This window comes from Pristis pectinata, chromosome 4, assembly GCF_009764475.1.
Source record: "Pristis pectinata isolate sPriPec2 chromosome 4, sPriPec2.1.pri, whole genome shotgun sequence".
Classification (NCBI taxonomy): Eukaryota; Metazoa; Chordata; class Chondrichthyes; order Rhinopristiformes; family Pristidae; genus Pristis; species Pristis pectinata.
Genome location: NC_067408.1, coordinates 25563948 through 25590919, shown reverse-complemented (window position 1 = coordinate 25590919; position 26972 = coordinate 25563948). Strand labels below are relative to the sequence as shown.

General features: G+C 38.8%; 1 protein-coding gene across 2 annotated transcripts; it reads right to left on the bottom strand.

Annotated features, from left to right (window-relative positions):
• Positions 1 to 1369: 1369 nt before the first annotated feature.
• Positions 1370 to 23775, bottom strand: LOC127569417 (UPF0461 protein C5orf24 homolog). Of its 2 annotated transcripts, XM_052014037.1 has the most exons (5): positions 23401 to 23775; positions 22068 to 22226; positions 11112 to 11151; positions 6440 to 6865; positions 1370 to 4413 (listed from the first exon to the last, which is right to left on the bottom strand). In XM_052014037.1, exons 3-5 carry the CDS (start codon positions 11122 to 11124, stop codon positions 4361 to 4363), a joined length of 492 nt encoding a protein of 163 aa, XP_051869997.1. In that variant the 5' UTR covers positions 11125 to 11151; positions 22068 to 22226; positions 23401 to 23775; the 3' UTR covers positions 1370 to 4360. The 2 variants fall into 2 exon arrangements, with proteins under 2 accessions (XP_051869997.1, XP_051869996.1); XM_052014036.1 differs by lacking the exon at positions 22068 to 22226 and having other exon boundaries at positions 1371 to 4413.
• Between the last annotated feature and the right edge of the window lie 3197 nt (positions 23776 to 26972).

Genomic DNA, 26972 nt, shown 5'->3' with positions numbered 1-26972 from the left:
TTCTTGGGTGAACTTTCACCATCTACATCGAAACCCAAGTGCCACAGATGTCAAGCGAGATGGGCAAATGAAATTAGATTTCCATATTGAAACAGGATGCCCCAACTTCCCACCCTCAACATGTTATATTTTGAATAAAATTATTTGACACAATCAGAGCCATGATAACAATTCTAAAACATTTTAACTTCACACCCTAAATGACTGTTACAAATTATTAGAAGACATGGAAAGTAAAATTGATGTTCACTGATCGTGCAAAATGGATATTAGTGAATTATCTGCATAGATGTACATTTCATTTAAGTTTTCCTTTTTTACTGTCCACTCACCAACATCTTTTTTTGTGCTCCTGCTGAAGAACAATCTGACCTCAATTAAGTTAGCTGTGTGCAATCTTGGCAGATTTTGTGTTTTTGGAGGGATATAAAAGCATAGGAGTCCAAAATCATGTTGGAGAAAGATCCAGAAGCAACTTATTTAGATCTCTTTATCATCCAATTAAAAAAAGTACAAAAAGCAAGTTCATTATTCTTAAATAGAAATAAAATGCAAATATGGTGCTCCAAAATAAGCTGTACCTTTATGTCAAAGATTGCTAGTGATGGTAGACTGTACTTTTAGCCTATTTTGCTATTGCCACTGAAATAGGCAGGAAAGTATTCATATAATGGAAAAAGCATATAAAAAGAGAATATGAAGAATGGGGGAAATCCTAAATTCTGACAAAATTACATACAATAAGTACTCAGTGAATCTAGACAGTAAAATATAGTTGACATATATTGAAATTCTAAATATTTTCTGCACATCTTTATATTCAAGAATAAATAAGCCAAATGTGTTGCATTTAGCCACATGGATTCAGCTTCAGAATTCTTGAAGTTGCAAATTCTCAATTTAGTTATAGGAAAAAATACATTCCAGGTCAGTGAAAATCTTGATTATTACTAGTTACGTAAAACAGCAGAATAACCACAGTTTAAACTGCAGAAGAAAGAAAGATAAGGTGGCAAATTTCTATATTTACCTGATACAATCTCACTGAGAGCTTTAGTTGGACATTTGTTCCGAGACATTTGGTTTTTTCACAATCATAACTGTCACAAAATCCAACATGCATGACTACCCCTCCAAGTGTGCCCTCCTCAGCTCTAAAAGCTCCAGATTTAAGTTGACAACTTTCCACAGATGCAAAGTTAACATCACTTGAAGAACCATATATTCCATTTGTTAACAAGCGATCCAGACAATTTTTTTTTAAATGTGATTTTTTTTCTCATCAACATGTGGCATTAGAAATGACTCAAATGCATCTGAAAGATAAGTAAACACGTAGTGATACAAGAACTGAAATAAGATTTTGTACTAAAATTTTATTTGGATGTGGATACAGAAAAAGAAAGCAGTGGATTGCCTACAAAAATAATTAGTTGAATGTGAATTCAAGACAAGAATGCAATTTGAGATTCTTTAAGAAGGCTACATTTTAAATGAAAAACTATAATGTACCACTTATGATTTTAATACAGTCCTTTATTTAAAGATTCAAGCGAGGGGGATAATAAAACACAACTTTCTCTGTTATTCAGAGACCAGTAATGTTTAATTAGAACTAACTTTTAGATCAAAAAGCCTAAAAAAATATACTTTGGCCGTAAAGCACAGAAAACTGATTTCCTAAGTAGATCACTTTAGAACTAACCAAAAACGTGACTACTATAATTGTTGTTTCACCAGTTTCTCATCTCAAGAATTGTTAATAGAAAAGTAATTTCTACTTTATAATCAAAAAATTCTTAATGCCATAACATTTAAATATTATCCATGAAAACAAGGAAGCATGGTGGATTTTTTGTCTGCAGAGACAGGTGATTCTTGCCAAATTGCTGCAATGCCTTGATGCATTTCAACACTTAAGATATCACAAGATATCCATTGTAGATAGTTGTTGGTCTGCAATAGTAACTGCTACTGGAACCCCCTGCACATTAGAAGCAGGGTTCCACTTCTGAAAGGAAAAGAAATTGATACTGAACTCTTGCAATCAGCAGCAAATGTAAGTACTACAAACAGCAAATAGTAACAGCTGCAGCACTAACTAGCTGTCTACTCTCCTGAAGAGAAGGAAAGTAGATTATCGAGGAAAAGTAGAACTTTGGAAGTAATTCAGCAAGTTGTTTCAATTTTATATACACTAAGGCAAACTAATATTTTAAAATAATATTGCATAACAAAATAAATTTTAAAATAAATTGATTTTCTATCAGCATTAGTTCCAGCAGATATGAACTTTTATACTCAGACAGAAAAAATGACTACCCTTGGCAGATCTACATTTCTGTCCACTTCTTTTTCAAATATGTCAGTCAAGGAACATCGTGTATGTGGTCCAGTAAATGATAAGTCCTCCACTTTGACCAAAAATGTATTTGCCAAAACAACTTCCCCCGTAACAAACTAAGTGTTTCTGTGTCATTGAGAAAGCAAGCAGATATATTAATTTCCCTTTACATGTGCAACAAAAGTCCTCTTCCTTGCTACAATCCCTGACAAAATCACAACAGATAGGTTTTCCCACAATTAATTTTGAGGACAGGATATAATCACCTAAAATAAAAATCAGAAACTAAAATTCAAGTACTTCAAGGACAGAAAACAATTTCAGCCAATTATTGAATGGCATGGTGAGAAATTGGGCACAAGTGCCAAGCACATGAGAATATTACTCAACAGTAGCACAGGCTTTGTGGAGGTGAGCAGGGCCAGTGGATGACAGCCTTAGAAGTGTTTCTTCCTCAGTCTCAAAACCAGGCTATTACTGAGACGCAATTTTACTGCATGGAGATGAAGGAGACAGTAACAACACATTGATTAACTAGGGCCTCTCCATGCAGTACATGGTTCAGATTCATTGACAACTGTAGTTTAGTCACTATCAAGATGACCTATGTAAAAATAGGGAACCTTTCAAAATATCATTTTAGGTCATTCAGAATAGAATTTTGATTTGATATTCCATAACAGATTTAAATCTGCATTTGAGAAAGTTAGGAAAAACGAATCAGAAATTTTCCAAATTTAGACTCTTCCAGACATAACAACTTTAGAAAAGAATTTACGTTCCTTAATATGCTCCTTATTTTCACACATAAGGGGCATTTCTATACTTAATAGAATTGCCCATGGTAGAACAGCAATTTTCTCAGTTGAGAGTAAATACTGCATGTGATAGTCAAGGTCAAGATATTAAAAAAAATAATCTTGTGGGATCCAGCAGAGGGATAACAAGCTACTTTCTTTGGTGTAAAATGCTACTACTCTAAGTGACCACACTTTTTTTTCCCCCATCCATTATTCACATTCCACTTCCAAAGCCTGCTTAGACAAATTGTCAACTGGAGAATTAGTGACCGAGAATATCATAGTGAAACACAATCATGTCCGTACCTCTACTGAAATGAGGAAATTTAGCAAAGAGCAAGGACCATTTTGGACATTGTCCTAGTCTATAACTGTGCCATGTGATCCATTTACCCACTAAACCATAAACAAAAGATCCTTGAAAGTAAATTTCCCACCTAAAATAACATGCGCAAAATATAGAACAGCTTTATCATACAACAACAGTACAAACTTTGTCCGTTACATACAAGCATTTTGATGCAGCAATTGTATATACAATACAGCATCACAAGTAACAACAAACCTGAAGCATGCAGTTTTGTTAACATGTAACAGATGTGTTTAAAACAGAGGCACCCCTACAGTTGAGGATTGTTCAAGATTAGTGATCTCCTGGACTTGTAGCAGTATCTGGTGGTAGACATTAGTGTCCATAAAATGCAGCATCTATGAAAGATCATCTGTTTGCCAACTTAAAATATTGAGCAAGGGTATTCTTTCAAACAGCAGTGTAGCTCTAAGCATCAATACATGTACAGTTTTGAAACAATTACTGTATCAGCTTTGGATACAGTTCACTTTTAAGTCCATTTAAAAAATCATCTGCAAAGGTTTCTGGAAAAAAAATGGTTTTATTATGAAACAGACAACTAGCATTCCAGTTCAGGAAATGCGAATGCTGGATATGCAAAACCAGTCCGAGGTATATTCTTGACAGTAGATGATATCTCAAGTGTTGGATTAGTGACAATAGTCAGCTACAACGGATGCTACAATTATGTAATTAAACTTTAAAGACGCATACATGGAATACTTCTGATGAAACCAGTGTTATCATTACAGTAGTACGTTTAATAAATGTGAAAACCTGCCTTTCTATGAACGATTCACGTAGTTGTCAATCAACTCTTTTGTATGTCCAATTGTGATTATGTAGAAGCGTTAAGTACAGTGCTCAACTCTCTGGCTGTTGAGTTTTCCTTCGATCTTGCTTTTGCCTGTTAAATACTAATAGAGAGAAATAGAGAAATATTGTATAGTGTTGCAAAAAATGTTTCATATTACATTTTTAAATGTATTTCAGACAGAATGCCATGCAAGTGAGATTTTTATTTTACAAAACATTAATTATGATGCAGTACCAATAAATGATTAAATAATTGCCATAATTTTGAAATTGGCTCCTTATCTATTCAGTCCAAGTGGTGCAATCCATGTCTGCCACTAGTAATCTGCTATACTCAGAGGAACAAAAAAAGTCCCAGGCTAAACAATACTAGTGTTAGCTCATTGGAGATGGTAATAGATAATGCCAGCACAACTCAAGGAGATGTCGTCCACTGTGGAATGTTAATGAATATTTTGTGGCTTACTGAAATTCGAGTGAAAGTGGCATAACCAATGAACCTTCAGTCTAACCACAACTGTGTTACAATGGTCTCTTCTCAAGCTTGAGTGTCTAAATTAAAATTGGAGCCCGTGTTAAAGACTTAATAAAAGAATACCATTACTAAGTGAAAATTTGTAACTTATTACATGACGTTTACAGCATTTCACAGTTTAGGCATTATTTTTGTTTTGCAGTTCTCCCTTCTGCCTCAGGTGTGGAAGATCATCCAGGAAATGAAATCCACATGTAGGCCACTGACTTAATGTGAGCCCTTCTCAAAAGGTGGTTTTGTTCCTTTGATCAATCACGGAATCAAAATCCTTAGAAATGTATTCAGCTGTAGTGTATCCCAAGAAATAGAGTAAACATCTGGCTTCTATTGACTTCCTATTAACAGTTACTTTAAAAAAAACTTAGAATATTCTAATAGTTCATTCACAGAAGTGAGAATCAGATCATAGGATATCCAACTTCAACCCTGCAGGAGTCACATTAGATTCCCTGAACGTCAAAAAATACATGTAGCAATACTCCTAAAAATGCTTACAGCAGCATTGAAAGATTTACAGTATTTTATAATCATGGGGAAATGAAGATTATGGTTACCAACAAGGCTTTGGTAAAGCACAGGTTGTCATACAAAGTTCTATACCAAGTTGACAACTATACTTTAAGAATATTAACTAAACCTGGTGATAATTATTTTCCACGAAGTACTGCTGTGCACACCTTTCCTAGTGGCTTCATTCAGAAGCTCCTCTTTATATACCAAGTTTGCAACAGCTGACTGCTGCTTTCAGCCGAACTTCTGTAAGGCAAGTCTTTGTGGAGACTAACAGCCTTTCCCTTTCTCAAACTTCCCAATGGCAAAAACAGCGGAATCAAAAGAATTCAAATAAATGAAAATTGCACTTGTCCAGTCAAAGGAACTCCAGCAGCTCAAAGAGTGCCATCATAGTTAGTCCTGCATGCACCAATTACAATTTATCTTCTTGTAATCATTAACATTCATTTTCCCACAACTTATATTTAAGTATGTAACACAGAAGGAAAATTCAGAATGGTTGTCTTGTCAATTATCAGTTGCAACAGGGCCAAGATTAATCGGTTGAAGCTATATATACTTTCAACTACAGCAGATTCTAGGACATTGCCCAACCTCCCCTCCTTATTCTTCCCTCCAGTCAAGTGTGTGCAACCTTCTCGTAAAGTGGAAATTATGTTTGAAACTGGACCCTAGTGAATCGATCATTCAAAATGAGATACTGCAGTTTGTAGCAAAACCACAATCAAAGAAAACTGCATCCTGTAAAATATTGTAACTAACAGGCATAATGTTCCAAAGGCAGGTTTATTTTAGGGCCTAGATTCCACAACCTCTACACTGTTTAACAAGTTGGTTGTAATCATATAGTACTGGTGTGCAGATCAATAGGTTGTATAAAAAGTTAGCCTACTTTGTCAAGGAACAAACCAATTATAGAAAAACAAAGCAGGTGTTTTACTGATTCAGCTCCATGTTTCTATTTGTGGTTACAGTCGGTCCACTTAATGTTTTGTTATGGACCATTGAATAGCTAAAAGCAACACTGCTACATGATGGGAAATCGAGACCCGAAATGTGGGAGAGAGCTTTCATGGTACCTGGCGGCCTTCCTGGGCTGACCCGGTATCCTGCTGCCTTGGTAGTGCCCAAGGGCCTGCCCGGGCTGGTCTTGAACCCAGCTGCCTTTGTTGTTCCCAAAGGTCGGCCTGTACTGGTTCTGTACCCAGCAGCTTTTGTCGTCCCTGATGGTCTTCCTCGTTTCCCCGCTCGGAAAATGTTTTTCCTTCGTTTCATATCATCCTGGGCTTCTGCGTTTCTTCCAACACCCATTTGTGCATTCGGTTCCTCCAGCGACTCTTGCTTTACACAGCTTATTGGCTTGTAGCTGTTTCCATAAAGTTTGTCCGGTTGAGAAGAACACAAGTCAAACTGGTCATCGCTACTCACATCATCAGCACTGAGGGTCACCTCCTTCTCAGACTGACAGCAGCCAGTGTTACTGCAGCCAACTGAATGCATAATTTCTAAGAATAAGATTACAGAAGTATTTTTAAATAATTTAGAATGATATTAAAATCTAGCAAATAACAGCAAATTATTGTAATACTAGAAGAGTAAAATAAACATAACTTTCAAAGAAACATTTTTGGAACCAAGTCAAAATTCTGTGTGTCAGGAATTTTTAAAAATCAGATCTAAACCTCAGCCCTACCATCTTGCTTTTGCTTTAGTGTTTCCATGTACGTTTTTAAACCATTTGTGTTAGGAGTTGAACAATTCAAAGAAGTAATTGCCAAATTAAAAATACTAAATGCAAGCCATTGCCAGTTTAATCGCACTGTTAAGTAATAGCAGAATAGTAATAGAATGCCAAGATTTGTAATGACTCATTGGAAAATGCTTTGCCCATAATTTTGAATGGTCAGAAGAAGTACTTTGCATTTGCTTTTAAAACCCCTATCCATTTATGAGCTTGCCCCTCCCTGTCTCTATAATCTCCTCAGGTCAGGTGTTGCTGTTAAGCAGTTTTGCACATCCATGGCTTCATTGACACCACTGATGACAATAAGGCATATTATCATTAGCTTGGTCACTCTCATTGCTAAGCCTATGCACTATTTTGGGTGCAAGGTGAATCATATCTATGAAACTATTCCATTCCTGAAAGGGTAAGGAAAACTGCTGCAAAATGCACAACCTCATGATTTGTTAGGTGAACCAGGCAGGACCACTTCGTCAGAAGCTTTAAACTCTGAAGCATCATTGTAAAGTACAGGAAGTCCCCGGGTTACGAACGAGTTCCGTTTTTGAGACTGTTCGTAACCCGATTTTGTCTGTAACTCGGAACAGCATCCGCGCATGCGCACTTGGCCTGGGGATCGCGGCTGCACACGCGCACTTGGCCTGGGGTTGGGCCAAAGAAGGTGTACTGCCGCTGTGGTAGGATCGGGGGCCGGGCCCGCTTATGAACTGAAGGTCGTTAAGACCATGAAGGTCAGTTCGTATGTACGGGCGTTCGTAAGTCGGGGACTTCCTGTATTTAACATTATAAGCTCCAGTTCAACAGTGCAGCTACAAAAGTTAATTAGGGCATAGGAGAGATGAGGGATGGTGGCTGCCATGAGAACATACTATAATAGAAGCCAGTGAACAGTTCTGGAAGGAGTCAATGCAAATTTTAATGGCAACAAGAAATAACTGAATGCCTGCCAAGAAAAAGATCCCCCAATCTTTTCACTGGATATCTCCTCCTTCTGGGTGCCAATGTATCAGGGGATGTTGACACATTGTGGCCTTTTCTCGTGTGATACAGGTCCACTTTGGCTCTGTCTAACTAGGAGGACAAGGAAAAGAGCACAGTGCACTTGTATAGCTGCAGTGCAGTCAGCTTCTCCCAGGCTATAAAGTGCATGCTCTGCAAAAAACGCAAAATCAGGACTGCCATGGCCACATGTCGTTTGAGAGCCTTGCACAATTCTGTGACAAGTCAAAGTTCACAACATGAGTAGCCTGCTCCATCCAATATTACTCCTCTTTGTGCCAGACCTTTAGTTACAAATGTGACTAGCACTGAGTTATTTGATAAAATACCCAACATGGCAATGGTTACATGGAGTTTTTTTTTGCATGACTGACATTCAAAAAAGTCTGTATGTGTCAATCATGTGCATTTTGCCAACCCTAATTTTTAATTTTATATATCTGTCAAATCACTTAAAATGACTCTACCTTCAGGACCCATTAACTCAACTTTCTTTAATTTTCAACAATATTATATATAATCTTAACATAGTAAACATGACAAGACAAATAGAAAAAAAGGAAGTCGAACAGTAGTGTGGGTTTTAATATGATGACAGTTGCTTAAATAAAGAGGTTGAGTTTTCTTTTTAAAAAAGTGGGTTTTTAAACAAGAGAGCTCCAGGGAAAAAGGCAAGACAGATTAAATGTTCACAAATATGTTCTTTCTTCAGCATGGGAACCTAGACAGTCAAGAATTTCACACTTCTAATCAAGATATCAGATTCTTAAATTTTTCAGGAACCTTGGAACCAAACATAACTTTGCACTATATAACAATTTTCCTATAAGGACATGTTGGATTCTTAGTTTTTTTTTGTCTAAGAAAGGCATGCTTTACAATCAGCTACAGTTCCAACAATCAGCAGGATTAGAGCAAGGAAATGCCATGGGTGCTTTTCTGCATGGTTGAATATTAAGTTGGGCAGCCCATTTATTTTATCCCACAGTTTACTAATCAAAAAATTGTTAAACTGCTGCCGTTATCTATTCCTCAAAATTTGGAATAAGATTTGATTTAGTGGTGAGCCAAATTTTATAATTTGGTGAATCATGCTGGGTGTAATAATGCTGTGATTATGCTACAAGACTAGTTATCCAGAAGCAGGGACTAATAATTCAGAGAATGGAAATTAAAGTATGGATTCGGTCCCACTGGAAGCACAGTGGACATGATCTTCATCAGATGACAACTACAAGAGATATGCAGGGAGCAGCACCAATCACTATATACATGGCCTTCCTTGACCTTATTAAAGTCTTTGTATGTATCAATTGAGAGGGTGTGGAGCATCCTTTTTAGGAATTAGTCTCCATTTTATAGAATCATATAGCACGGAATCAGGCCACATTAGCCCACTTCGTCCATGCCAATCGTGACGCCTATCTACACTATTCCCATTTACCTGCATTAGACCCATGTTCTCTCTATACCTTTCCTATCCAAGTACCTGTCCAAATGCTTTACAACATGTTGTAATTGTTTCTGACTCTACCACCTCCTCTGGCAGCCCATTCCAGATAACCACCACCCTCTGTGTGGAAAAACTTACCCCTCTGATCTCCTTTAAATTTCTCCTCTCTCACCATAAAGCTGTGCCCTCTAGTTCTAGACTCTCCTGACCACCTACCCTATCCATGCCCCCAATAATTTTATAAACCTCTATAAGGTCACCCCTCAATCTCATACATTTCAGTGAGTATAAAACCAGCCCATCCAATCTCTCCTTATAACTATATCTGCTTCATGATGACATACAAGCTGTGATATTAACTTATGAATCCACAACAGTCCCTATCTCAGAAAATTAGTCATGTAAGGTTATGTCATTGCACCAACACTTCACCCAATCTCTACTTGCTGCATTGCTGTACTTCACCTCCATCAAGCTTCCCTGTGGAGTGCAGCTAATCTGCAGGACACATGGGAAACTATTCAACTTGCATCATTTCATCTCATTGACCAAGGTTCCCAGAAATGAGGTGCTAACTACACTCTGTTGTCTTTGATTGACAGGTCACATCACTCGCATGCACCAGTCCTTCAAAACAGACATACAATTCTGAGTCCATAACAGCAAGAGATTACCAGCTAGTCAGCGGAAAAGATTCAAGTATGTTCTCAAAGTATAACATCCCCACTGACCTTTGGGAATCTCAGACACAAAGATTCAATGTCATCACAAATGCTCCTTCACTTTGAACGGTCATGGGCCAAAGTGTCAGAATCACACAGAAACCTCCTAAAACTGCACACCAACCCATCAAGTACTCCCTTGTCTGACCTGCTGCAGACTCTGCAATACCCACACTGGCCTCGTAAGCCACCTCAGAAACAACAGAATTGGAGAATCAGACTCGACCCTGAAGGGTTGTCGGAGGGGGATTAGGAGGAAAAGGAGAAGAAGAATCATATTACATCAATGGCTGCATTTAAAAAGAATCAAATTTGCTCTGATGTGTGTTATGATATTCTGAGACCATGAATAGCACTAAATAAATGGTGGTTTCTTTTTAATGTTTAATGGTGACATCCTGTAAAAGTCTATGAACTTAAATGGTACAATGATTTATGGTGCTGTAGTTATGATAATAGATGATGCCTCTTCAAGTGCAAATTCCTTCAAAGGCAGCTAGAAACTTCTCTGTTTCAGTTTCATACAGCAGCACCTTCACAACATCCTTCAGCTGAACTAGATAGGTGTCCTTATTAAACACTGTGTGGTTGCAAAAAAACATGGAAGACTAATGTGAGCAGTGAATAGACATGTGCAAAATATTGTATTTGTGCACACTCTTAAGGATGTTATTTGGGTGAAGAGCAAATTAAAACATTCATCAATTTTCCTCCTAAGTTGATCATAAGAACATTTCAAATGACTGGGAGGCTGAATTCAACATTTTCTCCCCCCCACTAGGGGACCAGATTCCAGTAATACTGAATAATAAAATACTGAAATTTATACAGACCTCTGTAATTCATACCGTCCCTCACACGAATAGAAACCACCTGGGGAATGAAAAGAGAATTGTTATAAATGATTAATAATAAATAAACAGAAATATCTATGATGTGAATAAAATTTTCATCTGTCAGGACCACTGAAGAAAGGCTTTTCACCAAATTATATGCGTTACTTGTATAGGATAAAAATATGAGCAAATATAGTTTGTAGATCTTTGAGGAGGGTTTTGCAATACAACATCTTTAAAAAAAAGACCTTAAGAGGAAGAAATTTAATGTCGTCATTAGGTCACAAAAATATTAAATGCTAAAAGATTTAAGTAGTCAATATGCTGCAACAACAAAAGCTTGAATACTTTATGGACGAAGATATAAAGAGCGACTTTAGCAGCAACTCACTCCCCCTTAGTGTTTAAACGCTGCACATTTAATATAGTTATATTTATAGAAACAATTCAAGCATACTATGCCACTTACTGATGGGGAACACCTTCCTATGTCACTACTGATTTTAGTGTGAAAATACTCCTAATGATAGGAAGGCTTCCTGCCTAGTTTCCCCTCAACCTCTGCAGGGATGCAGCCCCTTTTCATTTAGTACACAGCCATTATCAGGATTTTTCACATTCATCTAAACATTATTGCTCAACTATGCAATTTGACATAACATTGTTTTCTCCACTATAACGTCACATTCTGTTTCATAACGTTTTCAGTCACAGAATGAACAGCCACTGCACTTAAAAAAAAAACAAAGCTTTGTAATTCGGAAACTATGCCCACTTGTTTCAGAAGCCCCCACCAGAGGAACTATCATCTCAGCATCTATCCTGTCAGTCCCCCTCGGTATCTTGTGTGTTTCAGTTAGCTTACCTTTCAATCTTCAATATTTTTTCCCCCCTCAGCAAAAAAAACACTCCAATAAATATGGTCCCAACCTTTTCAATCTCTCCTCATTATTAGAGGCAGCATAGCTTGAATAAGGGATCATTCATTTAAGATGTATACAGGGAGAAATCGATTCTCTGAGAACCATGAATCTTTAGCAGTCTCTATCCTATATAGCTGTGGAGGCCAAATCAATGAAATTAGAAGTAAATATGCCTTCCTGAAATTACATGGCAACTTGGTGAATCCACAGTTAGGACACTGTGTACAGGTCTGGTCTCCCTATCCAAGGAAAGATATATTTGAAATAGAGGGAGTGCTATGAAAGTTCACCAGATTGATACCTGGGGATGGGGAAAGGGATTGTTCTTCAATGCACAATTTTCAGAATCAAAATCATAGCAAACAACACTCAGTCCACTACTCAGTAAATGGTCAGTTAAAGAGTTAAACGGCTGATCTAGTTGTCAAGTTTGTTTCTTTTCTGATGATTGGTCAGTTCCACACAATTTGCCACAGTTCTCTGCCTGGGCAAATTAATTGCAAACAAAACAGTAACCTTCAGGTTTTGATTCACAAGTCCTGCATTAACCAGCATGAAAACCATCAAGAAACAACTTATGATGTCTGTTTACGCAAAGGCATTCCACCCTTTTCACATTTTGAAAAGATGCTTAAGCTTAGCCTAGTAGGATTAATCCTAAAAACTTTTATAAGTATAATGTTAATAGCCTTTCTTGCAGAAATTATTTTTTATTTAATATTGTTACATTAGCATGCAACTGAAGATGACTAAAGACAGATGCACCTGAAAGAACAGCAAGGAGACAACAATTTTTTTTTTAGAAATTCAACAAGCAAATCATTAAATACCTGGTTCTAATTCAGTAACTTCAATGAGATATTTCACACATTTGAACTCTAGCATACATAGTACCATTTTCAGACACTGACTCTGTCTAAGAGAGCATTTTCCAGATGGATAAAGCACACAGAATACTGCTGTTACAGCGATACTTCTGTTCTTGATCTGAACATCCATCTTAATCAAATGTGGTTCTGTTGGCATTTTTCCAATTCAGTTGCACTTTTTGGAATTTTGTGTCAAGGTGATTTGCTGAAAAGAGTTTTTAAAGAGCGAGTTTTCAAAGAGCGAGTTTTCAATCAACCGATATCCAGATTTATTAAAAGTAGGTATTTTTAACAGGCACAGTAGTGTAGCAGTTAGCATAACGCTATTACAGTGCCAGCAGCCCCAGTTCAATTCTAGCCGCTGTCTGTAAGGAGTTTGTACGTTCTCCCTGTGTCTGCATGGGTTTCCTCCGGGTGCTCCGGTTTCCTCCCACATTCCAAAGACGTACGGGTTAAGAAGTTGTGGGCATGCTATGTTGGCTCTGGAAGCGTGGCGACACTTGCGGGCTGCCCCCAGAACACTCTATGCAAAAGGTCCATTTCAATGTGTGTTTCAATGTACATGTGACTAATAAAGATATTTTATTTTACAAATAGAAGAGATACTGAGGATCAAATAGCTTTCCATTAGGCACTTTGTAATTTGGCACATTTCTTTTACTTTGCTCCCAGAATACATCCTGTGCTATCCAGTTATGACAGCTATCCATCCAGAACTATTGCAAGATCATTAGACCTTTTGAAGATGAGGAAGGCCATTTGACTCAGTTTAAAACATGCACCCAACAAAAGCCTCTATTTCATAACTCTTCCTGAAAGTCTAGTTTACAAGAATATATCTAGTTTATAACAGGTACAAAATGGAAAGAGGCCCTTTGGCTCATTAGTCCGTGCCTACTTACAACTGCCAATTTACATTGATGCTACATTAATTTTTTCTGTTTTTACTCTCCCACTTTCTCAACAACTTCCCCCAGATTCCACCATTTACCTACACAATAAGGACAATTAACCTACCAACTTGCTTGTCTTTGGGATGTGGGAGGAAACCACAGCACCTGGAGGAAACCCATGCAGGTCACAGGGAGAACATGCAAACTCCAAATGGACAGCACTGAGGACAAGATTGAACCCAGGTCCCTGGCACTTGAGACAGTGACTCTACTAGCTGTGCCACCCATAAATTGATTAACTCTTGGACAACAAAAGAATTTCCTGACCTTAATTCTAATTTTACCCATTATATTATTTGAATCCATGTCAGCTGTTCTGAATTTCACAGTTTAAATTATATTTTGGATTTGCAATTTCCATTTTTTTCCTTTCTATTCACATCCATTTATCTCCATTCTAGGTAGAGTCCCAAGTCTTTCCAGTTTATTCCCAAAGCCCTTTGATACCAGGAATAAAATGTGTTCCATTTTGCAATGATTCCAGTACTGTCATAGATAAAACGGGGGAATGGGACCAATGGGATTGCTCCCCTAGGAGCAGGCATGGCCTTAATGACCTCCCTCTGTGTCGTTATAAGCAGAAGACAAGATTGTCCACTGCCTAGAATTAATATCGAAGTCTACAGTTCTTTTACTGAATCAATTTATTACCTGGTTTAAAGATTCAGAATTAGGCCATTAATTTAAACAAGAAAGCAAATAGTTTGGGAAAACATTATAAACATTTTGCAGAAACATTTGAATTTGGGGGAGGTGGAGGAAACGTGTGCCAGATATAGGAAATTGTCATCAAACGAGTCACTTGAGGTTGAGAGGAGAAAAAAAACTTAGAAATTAGGAGGGCAAAAAGGGGCCATGAAATGACCTTGTAAGAAGGATCAAGGAGAATCCTAAAACATTTGAATAGCTCGCCTCAGGGACCAGAGGGGTAATCTATGCATGAAGCCAAGGGATACGAGCAAGACCCTAAATGAATACTTCTCATTGGTATTCACCAGGGAGAAAAACGTGAAGGCTGGAGCATTAAGGGATACACTGATTTTCTGGAGCACACCTGTATCAAGCAGGAGGAGTGTTAGAAATATTGGAGCATATTAGGGTGCATAAATTCCCAGGATTGGACAAGATCTATCCCAGGATGCTAAGGGAAACAAGGAAGGAGATTTCTGCACCTTTGCAAGGTACCAATAGCTTGGGGGATAGCCAATGTTGTCCCCTTGTTCAAAAAGGGCAGTAGGGATAAGCCTTGCAGTGTTAGAGAAGTTGTCGGAGAAGATTGAAGGATAGGATTTATGTTCACTTGGAAAGGCAGGGACTGATTTGGAAGAGTTAGCATGTTTTTGTGCAGGGGAGATCATGCCCCACCAATCTAATCGAGTATTTTCAAGAAGTAACCACAGAGGTTGAAGAAGACCAGGTATTAGATATTATCTATATGGACTTCAGCAAGGATTTTGACATGCAAGGTAGGCTGGTCCAGAAGGTTAAGGCACAAGGGATCCAAGGCATGTTGGTGAACTGGATTCAAAAACTAGCTTGATGATAGGAGGCAGAGAGTGTTTCTGTAACTGGAAGTCTGTAATGTGTTGTACTGCAGGAATTGGTGTACAATTTGTTCTTTGTTTTATATACATATATACATACACACACACACACATATAATATGGATGAAGACACAAGGGGTGCGATTAGTAACTTTGCAGATGACACAAAAATTGGTGGAGTTGTAGGTAACAAAGAAGGTTGCTTAAGGATACAGCAGGCATAGATCAGTTGGAAAGTTGGGCGGAACAGTGGCAGGTCGAATTTAATCCAGATAAGCGCCAGGTAATGTACTTTGGGACGGCAAATTCTATTAGGGCAGATAAAGTAAATGGCAAGGACCTCAGGAGTGTTGATGTACATACAGGCTTTGGGCTGCAAGTCCTTAGCTCACTGAAAATGGTACACAGGTGGATGGGGTGGTGATAAAGGCATTTGATATGCTTGCCTTCATAGGCCGAGGCATTGAGTAGAAGAGTTGGGACGTCATTTGCATTTGCATAAAACATTGGATAGACTGCACTTGAAGTATTGTTCACAGTTCCGGTTGCCACACTACAGGAAGGATGTGGTAGTGCCAGAGAGAGTGGAGAGATTCAACAGGATGTTACCTGGAATGGAAGGCTGTGGGGCAGGCACGGTAGCGTAGCAGTTAGCATAACACTTTACAGTGCCAGCGAGCTGGGTTCAATTCCGGCCACTGTCTGTAAGGAGTTTGTACGTTCTCCTCATGTCTGCGTGGGTTTCCTCTGGGTGCTCCGGTTTCCTCCCACTTTCCAAAAGAAGTACAGGTTAGGAAGTTGTGGGCATACTATGTTGGTGCCGGAAACGTGGCGACACTTGTGGGCTACCCCCAGAACACTCTACGCGAAAAAAAAGGATGCATTTCACCATGTGTTTCGATGTACACGTGACTAATAAAGATATCTTAGTTATAAGGAGAGATTGGATAGACTGGGCTTATTCTCACTGGAACATAGGAGGTCAAGGGGTGACCTTATAAATGTTTACAAAATTACAAGGGACATAGACAGGGTAGATAGTCACAATCTAGTTCCTCCCAGGGTAGAGGAGTCTAAAATTGGACTGCATAGGTTTAAAATGCAAGGGAAAAGATCAGAAGGGGACATGAGGGGCAAGATTTTCACCCACAAAGGGTGATAAATATAGGAAATGAGGTGCCAGAGGAGATGGTAGAAACAGGTACAAATACAGCATTTAAAAGACATTAGGACAAGTACATAGATAGGAAAGGTTAGAGTGTTATAGGCAATGGGATTGGCTTATACAGGCATCTTGGTCAGCATGGACAAACTGGGCAATTAGGCCCATTTCTGTACTGTATAACTCTATGAAGCTCTACGAATCCAAAATAAAGCTTGTAAAACACATAGGTTTAAGAAAAAAAAACTTTCTTCAACATGAGCATTTTTAAAATCCATTATATTCTAAAATAGCTTTCAATCTGAAAGAGCTAAAATACACATACACAAAGTAAGTTCTTTTAGGTGCAGAAAATCTGCTGAGCATTAATTATGGCTTAGTGGGCCATTTAAAACCTGATTTGGATCTCATGCACAAAAGCGTAACATTTTCAGTATATTTTTCAGTGGGATTAGTTTGTAACCAGCTTACTTTCAAGTCAACTTAAGTAATTTCCTGATTCTCCTGGAGGAGGCTGCAACACTCTGGAGAAGGGCTGAAATACTGACAGCAAACACTACATTAAACTATAAACGCTTGGAAATCCCGAAGTTGCTATTACTTTCATGGAGTGATGGCAGTAAGCGTCACACCCATTACAACCACAAAAAGGAGCTTTTAAAAACTGGACAAATATTTTAAGAAAAACAAAACGAATAGGAAAATATGACTAAGCAACCAGCTCTTCAAAAGCCAGTTCTTCCCAGATAGACCAAGTGACCTCATTCTGAGCTGTGGCATTTTCCACAGTACAGATGTTATGACTATATACTTTGAACAGGAAAAGTTAAAGTTCTTACCCAAAACATTCAGTAGAATTTATTGGAATCTATTGTATATGCAAGATTGAAGACCAAAAAAAGTGTGATATGGTGCATTCCTCCAGTGCTTTAACTCATTCAGCCTTGCATCCATCTATTTTATGAATAGCTCAAAATATTCACTAAAACTGTGCAATTTACCACAAAGTGCAGCACCAGGGCATACACCTCTGCTGGTTTCTCAATACTCATGCCTGGGTTATCAGTTGTGGTTCCAACATGAAGAGCGCCAACAATGATATACTTTCATAATTTCTGATTTAGTTGTGTTAATTCATATTTAAGTTGATTTTTTATTTGAGAAAAAAGGATTTATTTTATAAATCATAATTTAAAAACATAATTGTTTATTTGAATGCTTACAAAGGTTTGTAAGCTTCTGAGACATTAATTCTCTTCTACAGTTTTAATAGCGAGAAAATTGGGAGGTGCAACCTAAATGGCTGTCAAAAGATGTTCATTAGATATTTACAGTCAGAAGACTCTGCACCAACTAGGCAGGAGCCAACATGTAGATGTTCCTGCTCATACATTAACTTAAACCAAGAGTAGGTTTAGTAGGTAGGTAACTGGACAGCGAGAGCAGCAAGCACCTTAGTGGGACTTCTAGACTTGGAAATACATTTCAAATTTACTTCTTAAATTTAAATCCTCTCGGGGTAATTTGCATATACCAGAAAATTATCATGGGGAACTAACTTACCTGTGCCCTTTGCTTCCATTACAAACTTTGTGCTACCTGCTTATTTGCTTAAATGCTGTGTGCAGCCAATAAAATAATGAACTGGGTGGTTATTATCACATCAGCAGGAGGCCCAATTTCATGAGTGGACATTGCTATTTAACGTTAGCTGCACTACTTAAAGTGAGTCTGCAGCTCTCAGAGACAGATTGTGACTGCAGCAGGGGGTGGAACTTGTCATGGAACCAGGTTTCATGCAGAAAAGGGCACAATAAAACAAAGCATGGGGAGAGCTTTACGACAGCACTGGTGGAGGAGAGGTGGAGATCATCTATCCTTGGCAAAAAGGCAGTCCACCAGTCAAAAGCTGTTGAATGGAGATACCAGCAGTCTGAATGCAATGCATCAGAAAGTTCAAATACCCTGCATGTTTTTCCCCTATAGTCAGTGCCAAATAACATGATGTTGGTAGGTTAATTGCCCCCGGGGTATAGGTAAGTGCTAGAATCTGTGCGGGGAGGGGGAAGAGGGAGTTGATGGGAATGTAGGGAGAATGAAGTGGAATTCATGTACAACTAGTGTAAATGGTGCTTGATGGTCAGTGCAGACTTGGTGAGCCAAAGGGCCTGTTTCCGGGCTATATGACCGTGCCTGCATTCCAGCAACTACTCAAAAACATTTGAATGCACACATGCCCGTCATTCACTACCAATCTCAGGACTTGTCCCTGACCTTCACACAATCCACTGCAGCCTCACGAATTTAGCAATGCTACAAGTTTCCCACCTTTATCTCATACCCAGCAGGCATTGCCAGGGATGTTCCCTAAACACACTGTGCAAGAGCTACTACCTGACTCCTTCCTTCTTGCAGGAAGGAGGTGGAACATTATCACAGCAGCAGCTACTAATTAGCGGAGGAGGTAACAACTGTATTATCTTTGCCCCACAGAGGGCAAGATAGCCACAGCCCTACCACCACTGCCTCCATTCAACATAATCCTACTGGATGCTTTTCTCCTCTCAAAAAGCCAAAAACTGCAATCTAATCAAGTGATCAAAGGAGGATGAGAAGCGTGAAAATTATGATGCACTGCAACTTGATTTAACAATCCCAGACACCACCTCAGACACTAACACGCCATGAAATTTAGTGGTTAGCTTAGAGGCAAGGCATACACATCACTAGACTCCAGAAATGTAGGTGACAGCCTAGGCTATGTGGATGAGTAGCCTGGGTATCACCTCACCAGAAGACAATGTCACACTAGGTTCTGCTGCGGAGAAATCAGACCTAGTGTTAAAGGGGGCAGCCAACAGAAGAAGCTGACGTGTACACCTGGCACCTTGGTAGACCTGCCAGAAAACTTATTTGCAATGTCAAGGAGTATGGAACACTCCAGTACCAACCTTGCACAGGGCTTTGCACCCATATGGAATCCATCCTTTCCAGCACAGAAATGTGGCCAACTCCATTCCCACAGTTAAGGACTGAACGCAACATCTGAAGGCCAATGTCTTCTCTTCCAACACAGTACAAGCAGAAACCGCCTGAGAACTGCAGAAGAAGGTCAGCCTTCTGCCACGCCAGCTGAGACTACTACTAACATGTTTCTGTATTTCAGTGTACAAAGAGGCTTGCAAGATGTCACACAAATAAAACATGATGTTTTCCAACCCATTACTAAAATTGCTGCGTCACTGCCCCATGGGAGTGGGAGCGGCTGTAGCTCATTCATGATGTCACCACTGCTCTTCACAAATGACCTTGCTGGAGCCTGTCAGCCACCACACACAGATTGTAGCTGCTCAAGCAGAGCTGCTGCAGGATGAAGCCGAGCCTTCTTAGTCTAGAGCTACTTGAGTCAGATACAGGGCCACCCACACCTCCTCCACTGATAATCGGCACTGCATTGGAACACCAGGTCAAACCAAGGCACTCAGAAGATGAACACAAGGAGGAGGATTAATTAACATTTCTGTCCAATAGGCAAACTTTATTTTATAAAATTTCTATTTATTTTGTCAGGAATATGTGCATGCTCTAGTCTACCACAATTCTTACATTTTTTTTCTCATTCCACTGTTGTGTGCTGCCCTATGTGAACTATACATCAAGGTTCATTTGTTTATTAAAATGTTCATATTCTCTTTACTTGGTTTATTACAACTAAGTTTCTGAGAATTATCAGCAGTCACCCCCACATCCGAGCAATTGGTATTGAATCCTCTACTAATCCCAAGTTATTTGTACATTATTACTGTAATCTGCTTACCACTGACTTCTGGGCAGTCCGCAGCATTTACAGTTTTGCTTTGGAAGCCACTGTAGTGTTCAGCTTTAATAAGCAAAACATTTAAAAGTCAAGTTAAAAGTTGGGAATAATACTCAGTAATAACAAAACAAGAACTGTTCATGAGTTGCAATTTGAATATTGAAGTTGATCAATAGGAATATCAGGCATTAAATATTAGACATTGGCTTCTTAAAGTAAATTGGAAGTAGCGCTTTCCTTAAAGGGGATGGCTGTAAAAGTTATAAAAAGGGATTTTGCACAGTTCCTAACTCATGGTTTGCATTTACAGCTCCACGATATTGTAAAGCAGCTATCTATGCACAATAATGCTTGCAAAATCAGTTAAACAACATTGATTGAAGGTATCAACAGTAGATGAGGCAAGGACAGAGATGGTCAATGTTTAAGTGGCAAAAGGGCAATGACATGGGATCAAAAGTTCACAGTGGGGTGAAATAAGATGTTGAGTCAGGTTCACCCTTGCCCAGTCAGATCTGGATACACTTCCTAAAAAAAAAGTTTTGATTCCGAGCCAACGACAGCATTGGGGAAGGGCGGGGGGGGGGGGGGGGGGGGGGAAGTGAAATCCCTTTGCTTTACACTTAAATCCATGGGTTTGCATTTGAAACCAACAAGCTGCATTGCCAACAATCTAGGTAGGCCACAAATTTCAGCATGCATAAGAACTCTCTTTCTTTCTGTATGCAACCATTTCATCATGTATTTTATAACAGCAGAAAATGAATACAATGGATAAAACATCCTTCTGATTCATTGAGCAACAGTAAAATTATGGACATTTATACAGTCTGACTTGATTTCCCCTAGTACAAATGTATACAATAAACACAGACACTAACCTTTGTTAATACATTGGTTTATTACCCATTATGTGCCTTTGATTTTATTTTAATTCTGGAAGTTTCAAAACAACTCTTGCTTCAGCTATGCAATTAGACCACAAATAGAAATATAGTTGGAAAAACTGCCTAAGGTGTGTCCATTCGAAAGAAGATTCAGTCTTTGTTTCTCTGAGCACCATCTAGTGTTGGAAGACTGTAAATTTATTTGACTGACTCCAAAGATGGAGAGAGCGTGGTAGGCCATCTTTGTTCATTCAGTGGGTATGCACTGTGTCCCATCTATGCAGCTGGAGACATTGCATACTCCCTTAAGGAAGTCAGCCTACTCCACTCCTTCTACCTCAGGAGATGTTGCAAGATTGCCAGCTAACTTTATCAGAGCATACAGCAGCAGCACTCTCAAAGCTAACATTTAAGTTAGATGTTCATGCTTACGCCTTTGACGTGCTGCTTCATTTAGACCAATACTCCAATCCAAAAAGCTTGTGTATATTGCCTGCAAACATACTGTCCCCAGGTACATCTTCCAGCATTTTCCCTGTGGAAATCCTTCAATTTCCTGCTTAAACAGGGATTGTTCTAAACCTTAACAAACAGGCCTCACAGCTGAGCCCAATCATCCGATGTTCAGATGCTTTCCAAAGGGGACCATTGCAAAGCATTCAGGAGAACAAGTCTGCTACATTTTATCCTCCCATGAGCAGAGGCTAACTGTAACAGTCTCAGCACCAAACAGAAACCAAGCCAGAATCTTCTGATATACAAATTTTAATCACATCACTAAACAACATTTCTACTCACCAGGCCTGTATTTGCAGAACTAGAGTTGCTGGAAAATGCATTAACTGTAAGAAATCTGTGAATTATAATTTCCTAAATTCCTTCCATATTCCCATCAATCCAAGATCAAGTTTTTTGAGATGCCAATATCATTTCCTTCCATTTGCATAACTACGACACCTAAAATATAAAAACTAGATAACAAATCTGCCCATTTAATATGCATCTTCTTAGAATTATAAGTTTACTTACACTTAAATTCAATGTGTAGTACATCAAATGCTATACTGTACTATCTGTTGTCCCTACGTGTGGCACAGTTTGGGTACATTGTTCATAGGCCTGAAGACTATGGCTTTAACGCAAGCAACAGTAGTGCAAATGGGCACTCTGTAGTTGAGAGTGAGCTGTACTAGTATGTCAGTAGATATCCAACTGTGAACAATGCCACAACAAATCAATGGGTATTTTTCCACAGTATATTGTGACACTCTGTCAGAATTACTTCAATCTTAAGCAAGTGTGTTTTCAAAAGGAAAAAATCTTCAAGATCATAGGTATTCTATGACACATAATTTTAGCCCTTAGTGTTCACTTAATCAACAAAAACAAATTTAGGTATGTACTTGCCCCTTACACGATATGAACTTCCACAACTGGGTGAGCATACAATGACATATTGAATAACATGGTATTTAAGGCAAATAAGATAACTGTGGATAGAATGTCCTTTGTTCACAAGGGGAAGGGTGCAAACTATTTTTTTTAAATGCAAGAAAAATAGCATCACGGCACTCGAAGATGTATACATATTCAGCCAAACAGTTTTGTAGGTGATGTAACTAAACTGGGATTGAGAACGGGCCTCCAATTTACAAAAAAAAATCGTTATTATTTCTTCTGCAAATGTTCAACAGAGACAAGTTACCTCAGTTTAACTGAAACATTGTACACATTAATAGCAAAAGAGTTCAGTTTAATTAAGATGAAGCTTATATTCTTTCGCCCCTTGATTATTCCAGGTCAATCATTTCCTGCAAAAAAATTTTGAGATGGGAAGACATAAAAATGAGAAGTGCAAAAGAATAACACAAGTGATTACATCCAAATCCTATCTGCAACAACCACCTGAGGGAATTACCTACACGAATCCTTTCTCCTGTCCGTTATATTAAAAAAAGACTTTCTGAAACATCAAAGTCACAAAAGATTATGACAATATTTTCATAACTGGTTCTGAACCTGCTAAAAAAAAGCCAAAATCCTTATTAAAGAACATTATGTAATCTGCACAACCCTGAGGCTTGCGATACCATTCGTGTATGTGTGTGTGTACACAAAATAATGATCTTACCCGACAATAGACCGCAGCGGCGACCCGGCTGCTACATCCAGTTCCTGGTGCTCGCTGGCCAGGAGACGTTTTCCACTGGCAAGCACTGCAAGGGTTAAAAGCTAAAAGCCGAGTAAGAAGAACATGGCACAGCTCATCTTGCCATTCCGGCTCTGGGCTTTTCTTTTAGCCAATTTCCTCAGATCCCCGGCGCCCGAATAATTCAGATCGAGACAGAACACACACATCAAAAAAAACACAAAACAGCCTCAGAAAACTCTTAACAAAAGACAGCGCGGCGGTGCAGAAAGGCAGGTCCCGGTTGACGTTTGCTTCTGCTCCTTTCTGCGGACACAAACGCAGCGATCCCTTTGCAACCTTTATCAAAGCAACGAAAGTCACAACACGGAAATACGTGCGGCGCAAGCGCACTTCCGCCCGGGAATAAAGGACCAGCAGAGCAAACAAACAATTAAATTTTAATGTACCGTATTCAGTGGCTGCACCTCTCCCACTAAAGGCCAGCCCTCCATGCAAATGCATGGAATGCAGTTTTCATTCATTATTCCAACAACCATTTCATTCTCACCAGCATTTTGAATATTTTTTTAAATTGCTAATATTTATGCATCCACGCACAGAGTATTTTTACATACATTTCGCCACTAATACATTACTGAGTTTTTATTTTTCCACTATATTGCGCACGTTTTGCACAAAGGCATAGAAAAAAATGTCCAAATTGGATTTTAAATGTTGCAGCTTTCTGCTTGGTTTGTTCTCAGTGTAAATAGTTCATAAAAATATTTATGATTTACAAGCTAATGCAACTAATCTTGCGGAGAGGGAAGGGGGTTACAAGAATTGTGTCCTAGATACGTCCATCCCCACTTTACACGGAAAAACATTTTTTCACGTAGATTTTTGCATCCTTGGTTACCTTGGTGTGATATTTGGACACTGCCATTTTCCAATCTTTTTCACTGTCGTGGAAGGCACAAATATACTCACTATATTAAAGTGTGCTGTCCGCTTCAGGATGGGTAAATCTTGCTGGTACACTCGCAACTTTCTTCCCGCATTCTCGGTAAAAATGTAGTTTTCACAGACAGGCTTGAACCTCCTAAGAATGAAAAAACAGAGGCCCTGCTGTGTTTGAGATGCTCTTTGGTGCTGCCCAAGATTAACAATTAGTCTTTCATTGTGATATCAATCGCTCAAGATCAAGCTTTCTTTGAAGGGCAGAAAAGAACAAACCATTAGCTGAACACACAACAAAGTAAATGGTTTTATTTACTACTAATTTAACATGTAGAATCTATGAAGTGTGTTATTTAAAGCACAGTGCTTAAAATTGCCAAGGTAGAAGTTAGAAAAAAACCCTTTCATAGATTCTTAGAAGTTTACCATTTGGCCCATTTTACTTCCACAGTTTCTGAAAGAGGCATCCTCTTACTTCAAATTCCCTTGTTCCTTCAGCTTACCACTTGAATTAATTATTTTCCAAATATTTATCCTATTAAAATCTATCATAGATTCTGCTTAAAGTGTTTCTGGTGGGCATCATATGTCCTCTGACCTTTGCATGAAATATTTTCCTAACCACTGCCTGTATTTTTAAAATCTTAAATTTATGCCTGTGAATTACTTACTCGCTGACCAATGCGAACAAACTTCATTTACTTGATAACTTAATAACTTTGAGCATGTATCCAAAACTCTTATGTTCTAAAAATGAATCTCTTCATGAATATCTTCAATAGTCTTCAATGATTGTCACATATTTCTGAAAATGATGAATCTGAGAGTGGATAATATTCCAACCATGTAGAGATATCACAGATAGATGTAGGAATAATGGGGTTGTAATAGCAGGTGATTTTGGCTTCCCTGGTATTGACTAGGATTGCCATAGTGCTAATGGATTAGATGGGGCAGAATTTGTCCAGAAAAGTTTTTTCAAGCAATATTCAGATGGCACCATACTGAAGGGGCTACACTCAACCTCCTCTTAGGAAATGAGGCTGGGAAAGTTGCTGATGTGTCAGTGGGGGAGCACTTTGGAACCAGTGACCAGATAATCCCAAAAGATTATATGGGTATATTAAGAGCAAAGGGGTAACTAGTGAGAGAGTCTTAAGGATCAGTGTGGCCCTGGGAAACATTATTGAACAGCAAGACCTTGGGTTACAAGAACATAATTCCCTGTAAGTGGTGACACAGGTTGACTGGGTGGTGAAGAAGGCACGTGGTATGCTTGCCTTCATCAGCCGAGGCATTGAATATACCAGATGGGATGCCATAATACAGTTGCACAAATCATTGGTTAAGTTGCACTTGGAATATTGTGTGCAGTCCTGGTCACTACACTACAGGAAGGATGCAATTGAACCGGAGAGGGTGCAGAAAAGATTCACAGGAATGTTGCCTCCATTGGAGGGCTTGAGTTATGAGGAGATATTGGATAGACTGGGACTATTTTCCCTGGAGCTGAGGCTGAGGAGTGAGCTTACAGAGGTTTATAAAATGATGACAGGCATAGAAAAGATAGAAAAGGTCACAGTCTTTTATCCGGTGTAGGGTAGTCTAAAACTAGAGGGTTAAGGTTAAAAGTGAGAGGGAAAAGGTTACAAGGGGATCTGAGGGGCAAGTCTATTACACAGAGGGTGGTCGGTATATGGAGCAAGCTGCCAAAGATGGTGATAGAGGTGGGTACAATTACAACTTTTAAAGATAGGAAAGGTTAAAAGGGATATGGACCAAACAGAAGCAAATGGGATTAGTTTACAAAGGCATCTTAGTTGGCATGGACAAGTTGGGCCAAAGGGCCTGTTTCCATGCTGTATTACTCTGTGAATCTAACTTTCATAGGTTTATGATCAGCTTTTTTGTTTATGTATTTGGTGTCCCAATTAATGACAACTAGTGTCCCATGTGTGCTTAGCAACTTTATTGATGTCTCACAACTTTGAAAAAATATATATTTTCTGATCCTTAATTTTTTAATTTAAATTTTATTTACAGCGTGGTAACAGGCACTTCCGGCCCAACGAGTCCGTGCCGCCCATTTTAAACCCAATTTAAACCTACCCGTACGTCTTTGCAATGTGGGAGGAAACCGGAGCACCCGGAGGAAACCCACGCAGACACGGGAGAACGTACAAACTCCTTACAGACAGCGACGGGAATCGAACCCCGATCGCTGGTGCTGTAATAGCATCACGCTAACCGCTACACTACCGTGCTGCCCTAAGTCTTTGTCTTTCCATTGATGTTAAACATTTATTAACTAGTTTATATTTCCTCTCAAAATATATTATTTTGGGTTCACTTGCAACATATTTCAGCTGACCGTTCATCTACCCAATTAACCAACATTATAATCAAATATTTTGCCTCTCATGTACAAATTGTGCTGAGAGAGGGAGAGATAGAGGGACAGGAAGAGGGAGAGATGGGGTTGGACAATGTTGAAGGTAAATTAATGGTTCTAGAGTTGGCTCCAGCTTCTGACACAACCAGCATAATTTAACCAGTATTGTTACCTCTCAGATCATCAACTTGTACAATCTGGTTGCTTCTGGGAATTTATG

Bases quoted from the DNA above. Each gene is read 5' to 3' on its own strand.
- LOC127569417 (XM_052014037.1), bottom strand. The intron at 4,414-6,439 runs GTACCATGAAAG...TCTCTCTATTAG, and splicing joins CAGCCCAGGAAGGCCGCCAG to TATTTAACAGGCAAAAGCAA.